The 13,756-nt window shown below is 37.5% G+C and overlaps 1 protein-coding gene across 1 annotated transcript; it reads left to right on the top strand.

The window, feature by feature from the left end:
- The first annotated feature begins 3,372 nt into the window (after positions 1-3,372).
- NDNF (neuron derived neurotrophic factor) lies at positions 3,373-13,390 on the top strand. Its single transcript, XM_007953266.2, has 3 exons — positions 3,373-3,560; positions 10,272-10,396; positions 11,997-13,390. Exons 1-3 carry the CDS (start codon positions 3,373-3,375, stop codon positions 13,388-13,390), a joined length of 1,707 nt encoding a protein of 568 aa, XP_007951457.1.
- The last annotated feature ends 366 nt before the right edge of the window (positions 13,391-13,756 follow it).

Raw genomic sequence — 13,756 nt, 5'->3', positions numbered from 1 at the left:
ATTGCCCAACCTTCCTTCCGAGGAGTGGCTGAACAGCAACAATAGTATCCCCATTATCATCATTTTCTTCTCACGGTTCTCTGAGTCCCAGTTCCCTCCATACAACGTGAAGAGGGTCAGATGGCACCAGTCCACGTAGTGGGTATTATTACAGGAGAAGAGAAGCCTCCCTGAACTTAGGGAACATACATCTTTTTATAATGGGCAGTAATCATGCTGCTATTTGCTCCAGAGGGAGACATTATCTTTATCTTTCAAGAGTATTCTATAAGCACACATTCTTAGACAGTCTGGATCAAAAGCAGGTATTGCTTCTGCTCCTAAGACACACAAAAATAAACACAGAGAACCATGGAAAATTATCTCCCAACACTTATCCTGCATAATCCTGTAATCTGAAATTATTTACTTCACTAAACAGTAAATTGCTAAGTCGTTGACATGTTCTTGGGTGGTAGAAATGTTCAAGCACTTGGTAACTAACCCTAAGGTTGGTATTTCAAATCCACCCAGAAGTGCCTTGGAGGAGAGGCCTGGTGATCTACTTCTGAAACGTCAACCATTGAAAATCCTATGAAGCATAGTTCTATTCTGTAACACATGGGATTGTCATGAATCAGGATTAAATCTACAGCAACTGGTTTAAGAAGCTGACGTGGAGATTATCATCATCAGATTTGCCATAATTGTTTTAAGTCACCATGATAAATATCTCTTATTTCTCACATTATATATTATTATATTATACACACACACACACACACACATATATATATACAGGGGCTCTGGTAGAATAGTGCCTAAGGCACGAGACTGCTAACCAGAAGGCTGGCGGTTCGAACCCACCAGCCACTCCTTGGAAGGAAGGTTGGGCAATCTATTTCCATAGTGATACTTCCTCAGAAACCCAAGGAGGGGTTGCTATGAGTCGGTCTGACTCAATGGCACATAACAACAACACACACACATATATATATATAAAATGAGAAAAATAATAGTGCCTACATCACAAAGTTGTTGCTAACATTCAATAATATATAGAAAACGTTTAAGGGAGTACCCAATATGTAGCATGTGCACAACAAAAGTTATTATTATTTTTGTTGTCTCAAAAATTAATATGGTATAGTTAGTTGATTTAGGAGAAAGCTCTTCACCGTGAATCGGAGTTGACTCCTTAGAAACTGAATTTTTGGTTATCTGCCTGGTGGCCTAGTGCCTAAGGCATTTGACTGCTAACCAGAAGGCTGGTGGTTCAAACCTACCCACCACTCCTTGGAAGGAAGGTTGGACAATGTGCTTCCTTAGTGATACTGTCTCAGAAACCCAAGGAGGGAGTGCTATGAGTAGGATGTGACTCTATGGCAGTGTGTTTGTTTTTTTTGTATTTTTTTAGTTTTTGACATGAATGTACCTACCTGTTGTTGTAGGCTTCTTGTTGGGAACACTGTGACATGTAGAGAACAGTTTCCTTGACAACATCCCTACAGCAATGTGTGGCAGAGCATGATATATAATTACATATAGGTTCTTTGATGAAAATTGATAACAAATGCTAAATGTAACTCAGAAGATATACTCTTTTGTAGGTCAAGACAAATGGTTAAAAATATAATTTTCCAGTGGTCTAGCTTGATCTGTGATTGGGAATCCATGCCCACTTCGTAATATGGTAGATATATATGCACATGTGGTGTTGAAGAGTCTAGTGGTTTATAACAATTATGGTTGTTGTTAGGTGCCCTCAGGTTGGCTCCAAATCATAACAACATTTTCTATAACAAAATATGCCCCCAGTCCTGCATCATCTACAAAATTGTTGCTATTTTTGAGTCCAATGTTGCAACCATTCTGTCACTCCATCTCATTGAAGGTCTCCCTCTTTCACTGACCCTTTGTTTTACTAAGTGTGATGTCTTTCTCTAAAGATCGGTCCCCTCTGACAGCATCTGCAAAGTGCATGAGACAAAGTCTTATCATTCTCTCTTCTAAGGAGCATTCTGGCAATACTCTCTTCAAGACAGATTTGTTTGTTTTTCTGGTCATCCATGGTGGATTCAATATTCTTCCCCCAAATCACAATTTGAATGTGTCAATCTTTCTTCAATCTTCCTTTTTTCATTGGCCAGCTTTCAAATGCATATGAGGTGACTGAAAATACCATGGTTTGGGTCAGGTGCACCTTGATCATCGAAGTGACATCTTTGCTTTCTAGCATTTTAAAGGAATCTTTTTGCAGCAGATTTGTCCAGTATACTGTATCATTTGATTTTGATTGTTGTTTCCATGGATATTCAGTGTTAACCTAAGAAGAATGAAATCCTTGACAACTTCAATTTCTTTACCATTTATCATTATGTTTTCTCTTGGTCTAGTTTTAAAAGGATTTATATTTTCTTTATGTTCAGGTGTAATCCATACTGATGGCTGTAGTCTTTTGTTGTTGTTGTTGTTATGTGCCATCGAGTCAGACCTGACTCATAGTGACCCCTCCTTGGGTTTCCAAGGAAGTATCACTACAGAAGTAGATTGCCCAACCTTCCTTCCGAGGAGTGGCTGGTGGGTTTGAACCACCAGACTTCTGGTTAGTAGTCAAGTACCTTAGGCATTATGTTACCAGGCATCAACAAATAAATCATCTTGTGATTTTTGGACAAGCTGCTTAGCCCATGAATGTGTTGAACTTCTTAATTTCAAAAAATCTCTGATTTATAAGAATTGGATCTTAGAAACATGTATAATACAATACCCATATAATTATCCTACCCAGGTTTGGATTGAAGAATAAAAATAATTGTACAGTGATAATTTTTCTGCTGTGCATAGGGACACTATGAGTTGGAGGCCACTCGACAGCACCATAACAACAATTTTGTGACTCTCATTGGTCTTTATGACTTATGCTAAATGTAATAATGTTCAAACATTTAGTAAGTTGATTGTTGAGCAATGATTCCAACCAACTATTGGCATAGTTTTTATAACCATTAAAAGAACTGACCCTAAATAATCATCTTAATAAAAGCTCTGAGACACTGGTACAAAGTTGTCTGTAATTACCATATAGGATCTTCTGTAATTAAGTGGGATTTTCTCTGTAAATATCCAGGGATGTTAAAGCACTGAGAGTCCTTCATTTCAAAATCTTTCCATGTCTGAAATTCTTGAGAATTTATCTCAACTTCATGAAATAGTCTGAAGAAAAAAAATCAGGAAAGATGACTTGAAGATCGTGTGCTTGTATCCAAGGTACATGAGACATCTACAAATTCCTCTCAAAACTAAGATAGTGCTAGCGCTTTAGAAAGTTTGCAGCTTGCTTAAGTGTCTGTCTGCAGAACTAATGTAAGCAATCACTTCTATTGTCCTAGGATGGTGTTGCTTCACTGGTATCTTCTGTGGCTGCTATTACCACTCTGCTCAAGGACCCAGAAGTTACCTACTCGAGATGAGGAACTTTTTCAAATGCAGATCCGGGACAAAGCATTTTTTCATGATTCATCAGTAATTCCAGATGGAGCTGAAATTAGCAGTTATCTCTTCAGAGATACACCTAAAAGGTATGCTCCCTGCTGTACTTTCTTTCTGTATTAACACACTCATAAAGGATGTCTCCCCAAAAGGAAATAAACTTTTAGCCTTTGTTTAGGTAATTTCAAAATTGAGCATATAAAATACAACATTGTCTATATTCTCTAAGTCTGAGAAAAATGGCAGTGCAACTACTGATCATTAAATAGAGGCTACTTGAGTCTTTCTGACATGACCTGATAGTGCAGTGGTTAAGAGCTTGACTGCTAACTGAAAGATTGGCAGGTAGAATCAATCCACCAGCTGCTGTGCAGGAGAAAGATGTAAAAGAAAGATGTGGCACTCTGTTCCCATAAAGACTACCACCTTGGAAACCCGATGGGGCAGTTCCACACAATCCTACAAGGTCCTACGAGTCTGAATTGACTCAACAGCAATTGAGTTCTGTTTTTGTTTTGTTGGGGTTTTTCTAATTGTGATCTCCTTTTGGGTGGAGGAGTAATATTTGCATTTCTTATATTTTAGAGTGATTATTTCTTATTTCCAGCACAGTATGAAATACTTAAGAAGGACTGTGTAGGGTTAAAGTGAAATTAATTGAATGCATATGATTCTTTAAGACTTTGTTTTAAGTTTCATAAGAATAATATTTCTTTAACTAATACATCAGATTCTGAGAGAATCAAACAAAATAGTGATAAAAACTTGCTATTAAAATCAACCATAGTAATGGAATTTGGTGCTCTAAATTCCTGCTATTTAATAGTCCAGTCATATCACCATCTGGTCACTATGAACAATAGTAGGTGATCAGTTTTCTTATTTTGACTAAAGTGACCCATTGATGGGGTATCATTTTAGCACTACCAGGATGAAATTATTTCCTTTTATTTGAAAGAATCAAATTGATTAGGAACTGATATGTCAATAACATAAAATAATTATGAATCTTTAAATGATTTTCATTAGAGTGGAAACACAAAATATGAGAATGATTACATTGAAAGAACTTAATATCCTACTCCTGATGAAGGTTTGTTGTTGTTATATGCCATCAAGTCAGACCTGACTCATAACAACCCCTCCTTGGGTTTCTGAGGCGTTATCACTATGGAAGTAGATTGCCCAACCTTCCTTCTGATGAAGGCAGAATCTGTGAAATCACAAAGGATGTATCAGGAAGTCCTGACACTTCAAATCAGTCTTAAATATCAGCTGAACTCTCACTGAACACATTTTGCTTTTTGTATAATTTTGTCCCTTGAAATTTTTGAGTGAATAAGATGAAATTAAAATTTTTCTTCAGAAAGCACTTTGATTTTCCAAATGTGCTTCTTTGTATTTTGTTAACTGCAGCATTCCACATGATGTACTCATATGACTTAATCAAATAAATGGTTTATCCTTGGTCTTCCAGTCTTTCAAAAGTTAAATAAGCTTTGGTTCTAGGAGTTGTCTTAAAAATTACATTACATTTTTTTCTTCCCTTCAAAACAATGTGTTTTTATTAAGGAATATTACAAAACAATTAGCACTTCTTTTCTCCCTCCCCTCCTTCTTATTCTTTTCATTATTCATTCTTTGCTTTTTGTCTTTTTTTTTTAAACATATAATTATTGGACTCCTTTGTTTCCACAATTGGATGAGTAAGTGACTTCCACAAAAGAATTATAGCCACAAATAGAACCATCATTTCTAGAGGTAAAATATGCAACTGGAAGCACACAGAGAGGTTGTTGATATTACAGCAATAGAAAATGACAATTAACCATTAATTATTCTGATATTTATACATCAGTGTCAAAGGCTAAATGGTTCATGGTATGCTTATTCCTCTGTGTAGACTTTGTGATTTAGGGCCATGTTTCTTAGAATAAATACATTCTTGTATTTCTCACTGACCAGTAAATACCTTGAGCATATAGATTATGTCCTATCATCTCTTATTGCGACTCTCTTCTGCGAGTGCTTTCTGCATGGTAGATAATAAATGTTAAATTGTTAAAAGTTTTTTTTTTTCTTTAAATTATCATTTATCCCTAATCATAAGTGCTTAGATATGAAAATGTTGACCTAGAGGGACCCCCTATTGTTTCATATGTATAATAATTACTTTGTGGAATGCAAACATCATTTTATTTGTGATTGGTCACTTATGGCTTATATTTAAGTTACTAAGAAACATTTGCTTACTTTGGGAAATAAATTACTTATTTGTTTGAAATACGAATAGAAGGTAATAGATAACTTTCACATTGTTCAGTTCTGCTTTGGCTTTGGTTAACTACGCTGCCCACATAAAAATCAAAACCAAAACAAAAAGTTTTGAAAATTTTTTTTTTTTTAACTTACGTGAAGCTAAATAAATTGTTTTATCATACCTATTTCTTTGTATTATGAATGAGATCAGTTGTGCTTCCCGTGGTTAATACCTCTCATGCAACCTGGCCAAAACACACACACCCATACACACATACATACATACAATATACATACTATTTTCTCTCCAAGTAGTAGACTGAATTGGAAATTAAACCATCTGACACCTGTCTTTATGGATATATATGGTACATAAAACTTTCCTTACAGTAAAAAATTCAGTCATCTAGTTATTTTGTCTGGATGATTGTCTAACTTCAATATTTTATAAACAAGTTGTCATTGCTTTTATAGGATTTCTACTTTATTTGTCCTCCCATTATTCTACTTCCATCTCCAAATTCATCTTTAAATGTTAAAGGAAGTTGTTGTTGTTGTTATGTGGAGTCGGACCCAACTCATAGTGACCCCTCCTTGGGTTTCCAAGGCAGTATCACTATGGAAGTAGATTGCCCAACTATCCTTCTGAGGAGTGGCTGGTGAGTTTGAACCGCCAGCCTACTGGTTATCAGTCAAGTGCCTTAGGCACTACACTATCAGAGTTCCTCCAGATAGAAATAGCTCTAGGTTATTTCTGTAGGTGTACGTATCCTTAGACTAGAAAAATAAGGTTACTGTTAGGATTCTTAGGTTGTATTAATTAATTTGGTAATTCATTCATTCAAGAATACTTATCAGATATCTACTACATGTATAAATCTGTGCCAAATACTGGAAATAGGACATAGAAAGTGAACCTGAAGTAGGTTCATATGGGAAAAATTGTATCAATCAAATAATAACACAAATTTATAGTTACAAGTTGTGTAGTGACCAAAGTGAAAAGTATAGGACACTTTGAGAGTATATAAGAGAACTTGGTCCAGACTGTGAAGTCAGAAAAGGCATCTCTGAAGAAGTAAAATTTAAATGAATAGGTATTAATTAAGAGGAGGGCCCAGGGGTATACATCAGACACAGAAATAACCAAATAACCAAAGGCCTTTAATTGAGGTGAAGTTTGAGAAACTAGAGAAGCCCTATTTGTTAGAGCATAAAGCAAAGGGTATGGTGACCTAATAAGGGGCTGGTGAAGTAGTCAAGGATTCCATCACTAAAGAAGTTTTAGGCTACATAAAGCATTGAAAACTTTATTCCAAAAGCAATCTAAAGCCATGAAGGTGTTCTAATCACATTTATAGATTTGCTTTAGCAAGAGATCACTCTTGCTACAATGTAAATAATGATTTGGACGTGGTAAACATGGTTGTGTTGGAAATAGTTATTCATTAATTATTTCAACAAATATTTAGTGAAAATTATTTTAGTCTCTGAAGCTACATTAATGAACCAAATGCCCTGCCCTCTTAAAGCTTTCATTCTAGTTGAGGGAGATGGAATAATAAGAAAGCAAACAAAGAAATATATCAGGTAGTAATCAGTGCATTGATGAAAAATAAAGTGGAGGAAAAGAAAGCTTCATGGGAAGAAAGTGATATATTACATAAGAGGCCAGAGTTGGTCTATGACATAGTTGAGTAGAAAGTTGGTGAAAGTGACAGAGCAGGAAGAGTATCTCAGGTAGAGGAACAGCAAGTGCAGAGGCCATGAGACAAGAGTATATTAAATAAGGTCCAAGAGAGCAAGGAGCTGAACTCAAGAAGGGGAAAGTAGGAAGAGATGAGTTTAAAGATTTGCTTGAGGGCCCAAACATGAAGGTTCTTATAAAACATTGCAGGATCTGTAGCTTTTACTCTGAATCAGTCAGAAGCTCTTGGAGGATTTTTAGCCAGGAGGACTGGTGTGTCTGACTTCAGATCACTCATCCTGGAAAGTGGAGAATAAACTAAGGGAGCCAAGGATGGAAGCAGAGACACTGACAGCAGTCAGCCGGCTATTTCTAAACTCAAGCAATCACGGTGACTTGGATCAGGTGAAGTAGTATAAAGTAGAAGATCCTGGATATGTTTTAAAAGTGGAGCCAAGTTGATTCATTGGATGTGGAGTAGAAGAGAAAGAGAAAGTCAACAATGTCTCTAAATGTTTGGCTCATGCAATTATGGGGTTGCGCAGTCCCAAACCCATAGGCAGGCTGGAGACCTCTCCTGCCTCATGGGATTGCAGGAGCTGGTGAATCCAAACTTTGCAGATCAGGCAGAGGCTGGAGTCTTCTGCTGGTTTACATCCCACAAAATGGAGGTCAGGTGACAAAAGGAGTGCAGAAATGAGAAAGAGTGAGCTTTGCCAGAGCATCCATTTTTATACTGGAGGCAAGCCACATCCCCAAGGGAACTACCCTTTCAACTCACTGGCTGATCATATACGATCAGATTGTGGAAAAGGATTACATTATATTACATTATAGAAGAGCAACCAGTCCAGTGTCTGCCAAACTACTGAGAATCATAGCCTATTCAAGTTGACACATAACACTAACCATCACACTGAGAAACTAGAAGTGTGGAAGCATAATTTACTGAGAAGAGATAGACTGCAGAAGAAGCTGGCATCTGGGGAAGAATCAGAAGTTTGGATTGGCTATCTTAAATTTGAAATTCCCCTTAATGTCTAAGTGAAGATGGAAAAGATAGTGGACATGGACATCTGGAATGTAGGCAAAAATTCAGGCTGATCATTTGAATTTGGGAGTTATTAACAGACAAGCAGAGAATATTGAACTACTGTGGACTGCCAGAAAAATGAACAAATCTGTCTTAGAAAAAGGATAGCCAGAATGCTCCTTGAAAGCAAGGATGGCAAAACTTCATCTCACATGCTTTAAGCATGTTATCAGGAGGGACCAATCCCTGGAGAATGACACTATGCTTGGTAAAGTAGAGGGTCATTGAAACAGACGAAGACCCTCATTGAGATGGATTGACACAGTGGCTGCAACAATGAGTTCAAGCACAGCAACGACTGTGATGTTGTACATGGGGTTGCCAAGAGTTGGAACATCTCTGTGGTACCTAACAACAACAACAACAACAGACAGGCAGGAGATTTGAAACCATGATTTTGATGAGATCACCCAGGGAGTGACTATGATAGAAAAGCTACATCCAAGCATAGCCTCTGGTTCACTGTGGGAGTTAGAGTTTGGGGAGGTGAGAAGGAATCAGCAGAGGAAGACTGTTGAGGTAGAAGGCTGTAATGGTTAGTTTCGAGAATGCAGCAGTGGGTGGTGCAGGAAACAGAGTGGCAAGGGCTACTCGGGAAGCAATATGTACAAGAAGTCAAAGCTGTTTACTTTTTGACATGGAACTAGTGAGAAACTCTGGGCTTACCAGAACTGAAATCAGTTTCCTCCTTTGCAAGAGTATAGATTTTGAAAGGCAATTAAATGAAAGGATTTAAGTTATCCAGAGTAAGAACCTACAGCATTGTTACAGTTAGGCCATACGTTTATTCATTTTAAAAAGTCTTTTGAGGCATAATAATAATTAAAAAAAAAAAAACAAGTCTTAAGGGAAAACATAGAGCAAACGTGTTTTTTTTTTTTTAATTTTGTTTTAAAATCATTGTGTGGTTAGTTGCTGTGAAGTTAATTCTGATTCATGGTGACCCCAATTGTGCAAAGTAGAATTTATCCCTAGGGTTTTCAAAGCTGTGACTTTTGGGAAGCAGACCATCAGGCCTATCTTCCAAGGCATCTCTGTGTGTGTGTGTATTCAAATCTCCAACTTTTTGGCTAGCAGTCAAGTACTTAACCATTTGCTCCATGCAGGGACTCCTTACAATCATTAAGATATTTAATTCAACAGAAAATCTTAGTGACAGAAGAATGATAGAAAAATATGTCTTTTCACTGACTGATAACAGTGATCTTTGCTTTTGAAAAATATTTCTCAAATAATGAATACATACCTTTTATAGAAAAGATACAAAATAATAAAACTGTGAATAAAAGTCACCAGTGTAGTCTTGCAGTAGTATTTGGTAGTGTAAAAATGTGAGTATGATGTTATTTTACCAGAGACCAACAAGCATCTTAGAATTAGTTTTTTTGTGAAAATGACATTTTAAAGTAGTTGGTGACTATGTCACAGTGCCCATAGAGGTACCTTGCATCACCAAACTTATGGCTGGGTTTATGGCTTACTTTGCAATGGCAAAACTCAAGTAAATATTGATTCCTGACTCAAAATACTTTTGGTTCAACGTCTTTTTGTTGTCTGGCACTGCATTGATGGTAAATCTGGTTGCAGGACCTTGGGCTATTGGACTTCCACAGTCAATGCTTAAATGCCATGATTTATGTCAAATAGCCAGTTTGGCTCTCTGTTAAATGAAAAAAAAAAATAAAACCAAATGATTTATGTAGTAAGTCTTGATTCTAAGTGTTGGAATAAATTATGTTGAATTGGTCCACTTTCCCACAGGTATTTCTTTGTGGTTGAAGAAGACAATACTCCATTATCAGTCACAGTGACTCCCTGTGATGCACCTTTAGAATGGAAACTGAGCCTTCAGGAGCTGCCAGAGGAGACTAGTGGGGAAGGCTCAGGTAAGACCCAGGATAGATCTGCCCCAGAGCTCTGAATGGATGGTCAATTGTCTTATGAAACACACAACCTTCTGTTAGTAAGGAAAATTAGCAAAGATACACAGGTGAAGCTGGAGATTTTGAGGGAAATGGAAAATGCCAGTGACCTGGTAAAATAAAAGGTTAGGAAAAACAGGTATGGGGATATGGAAGGATTGAGAAGGGAAAAGTTTGGAATCTTGCTGAGCATTGGAATCACCTATGAAGTTTTAAAAGTTTTAAATGTTTGGATCCCAATCAAGGTTGCCAACTCATTTATTCTGGTTTGACCCCCTGCTGAGAATTTGCATTCCCACCCCAGATATACTGAATCAGAATCTACCTTTTAACAAGATCCACAGATGATTCTTATATATACATAAAAATCACCTGAGACTCTATGAGAATCACCTGAGGATCATGTTAAAATGTAAATTCTGGTTCGGTATAGCTGGGCTGGGAATGCAAATTCTCAGCAGTGGGTTCAGAATGAATCTGTTTGAAACTCTGAGAGATTCTAATTTAATTGCTGTGGGGTGTGGTGTGGGCACTTGAGGATTTGAACCTCCTCAGGTGATTCTAATTTGTACTCAAGATTAAGAACATTCTGATCTGTGGAGAATAAAGGGTGGAACCAAAAAGAGAAAGGGGCATTAAACAGCAATAAAAGGCCAGGGGGAGGAGAAAGTCAGTAGGAGGAGTGAGGTAGGCATTTAAAGAAGATGCAGATCATGGGAACCCAATCACAAGATACAAGGGTAATGATTAGAGTGTCTATGAGGCCTTGGAGTGATGCTGCTATCTTTAGGGGAAGAGAGCATCATAGCTTAAAGGTGAAGACTTGACTACTCATGCCATGCAAATAATGTTAGCAAGCAGCAATACTTGGACCTAAAAATTTCACTACTTAAACTCTATCCTGAAGAAGTAATTTTAATGCAAAACTTTACACTTATAGTAGACTATTGTTGTTTTATATTAATGAAAACTTGACCAACAGTATTATTGTTATATTAAATGCAAAAAAAACCAGTATTCAAAAATGGGACTTGTCAAAGTACATACATGCATGAGAATAAATGCTAAGTTACAAAGAGAAACGAGAGAGAATATTCATCGCATAAAAATATATCATGGAAAATAATGGATGGAAATAGATCAAAATGTTTTTACAAACAGCTGTCTCTGTATAGGAGTCCTTGGGTGGCACACATAATTAAACACTCAACTGCTAACTGAAAGATTGGCAGTTTGAATCCACTTTGGACAAAAAGGTCTGGCCATGAAAAATCAGCATTGAAAACTCTATGGACCACAGATCTAGTCTGACACATATAGGGTCTCTACAAGTCATAATCAATTCAACAGCAACTTGTGGTGGTGGTGGACTCTGTAAAATGAATTCATGGATTTTTTTTTTTTTTATCTTGTTATTTTTCTCTATTTTTTTCAGTTTTCTGCACTGAACATGTGTTATTTTCATAATGAAGAATTAAATAAGATCATCTTAAAAACATAATTTAAGGCTGGTGAGCCACAGTATATATGCCTTGACAACCGATGATTCTCTTGTTTCTTCTAGGTGATCCAGAACCTCTTGAGCAACAGAAGCAACAGATCATTAGTGAGGAAGGCACAGAGCTATTCTCTTACAAAGGCAATGATGTCGAGTATTTTATATCTTCTACTTCTCCATCTGGATTATACCAGTTGGAGCTTCTTTCAACAGAGAAAGATACACATTTCAAAGTGTATGCCACTACAACTCCAGAGTCAGATCAACCATATCCTGAATTGCCTTATGATCCAAGAGTAGATGTGACCTCCTTGGGACGCACCACAGTCACTTTGGCCTGGAAACCAAGCCCCACATCCTCTTTGCTGAAGCAACCTATTCAGTACTGTGTGGTCATCAACAAAGAGCACAATTTTAAAAGTCTTTGTGCAGTGGAAGCAAAAATGAGTGCAGATGATACTTTTATGGTGGTGCCAAAACCTGGTGTTCACTTCAGCCCCTTTGACTTTACTCACTTTGGGTTTCCATCAGGTAATTTTGGCAAAGAACGTGGCTTCTTAGGAAAGCCTTCTCCAAAATCGGGGCGTCATGTGTACTCAAGGCCCAAGGTTGACATTCAGAAAATCTGCATCGGAAACAAGAACATCTTCACTGTCTCTGATCTGAAACCTGACACACAGTACTACTTTGACGTCTTTGTGGCCAACAGCAACAGCAACATGAGCACTGCTTATGTGGGCACCTTTGCCAGGACCAAAGAAGAAGCTAAACAGAAGACACTTGAACTTAAAGATGGGAAAGTTACAGATGTATTTGTGAAAAGGAAGGGAGCAAAGTTTCTACGGTTTGCTCCAGTCTCTTCTCATCAAAAAGTCACCTTCTTTATTCATTCTTGCCTGGATGCTGTCCAAATGCAAGTGAGAAGAGATGGGAAACTGCTTCTGTCTCAGAATGTGGAAGGCATTAGGCAATTTCAGCTTAGAGGAAAACCTAAAGCAAAGTATGTCATCAGATTGAAAGGAAATAAGAAAGGTGCGTCCATGTTGAAAATATTAGCTACCACAAAGCCAAGTAAGCAGTCATTCCCCTCTCTTCCTGAAGATACAAGAATCAAAGCCTTTGACAAGCTCCGCACCTGTTCTTCTGCCACCGTGGCTTGGCTAGGCACTCAGGAAAGGAATAAGTTTTGCATCTACAAAAAGGAAGTGGATGATAACTACAGTGACGACCAGAAGAAAAGAGAACAAAACCAATGCCTAGGACCAGATACCCGGAAGAAATCAGAAAAGGTCCTCTGTAAATACTTCCACAGTGAAAACCTGCAAAAAGCAGTGACCACAGAAACAATCAGAGGTCTTCAGCCTGGCAAATCTTACCTGCTGGACGTTTATGTCATAGGACATGGGGGGCATTCTGTAAAGTATCAGAGTAAAGTTGTGAAAACCAGGAAGTTCTGTTAGTTACCTTGTATAGAGATATATATGTAAAACTTAAGGAGAGACATTAAATCACTTTAAGCATAAACTGACTACTCCCACAGCTGAGAGAAGTTGTGACCTGCATTTGTACTGTGTAAGGAAAGATACCACCTTGTGTATATTTATGTTTATATAAGTAATTGTTGGAGGAGACTTGGCCTAGTGTGCACCAGTGGTACCTGGTGAGCGTCTGGTGCCCAGTTGATGTTAAAGGTGGACAGCATCTTGATGGAACTGCCACCCCTTGCTTTGACCACTGCATGAACTGCTTCTAAATTATTTTATTACCTAAAAATTTAAACTATGCCATTCATTGCACACATCCACAAATGCAAATCATTCCTCTCT

The sequence above is a fragment of the Orycteropus afer genome, unplaced genomic scaffold (genome assembly GCF_000298275.1).
Source record: "Orycteropus afer afer isolate SDZICR_OR568_19922 unplaced genomic scaffold, OryAfe1.0 scaffold00382, whole genome shotgun sequence".
Lineage (NCBI taxonomy): Eukaryota > Metazoa > Chordata > Mammalia > Tubulidentata > Orycteropodidae > Orycteropus > Orycteropus afer.
Note: the sequence above shows the minus strand (reverse complement) of the source record. Positions and strands in the feature narration are given on the sequence as shown.

Excerpts from the sequence above, each read along its gene's own strand:
- NDNF (XM_007953266.2), top strand. The coding sequence starts at position 3,373 with ATGGTGTTGCTTCACTGGTATCTTCTGTGGCTGCTATTACCACTCTGC. Across the intron at positions 3,561-10,271 it reads TTCAGAGATACACCTAAAAG|GTATTTCTTTGTGGTTGAAG; the intron begins GTATGCTCCCTG and ends ACTTTCCCACAG. Across the intron at positions 10,397-11,996 it reads GACTAGTGGGGAAGGCTCAG|GTGATCCAGAACCTCTTGAG; the intron begins GTAAGACCCAGG and ends TGTTTCTTCTAG.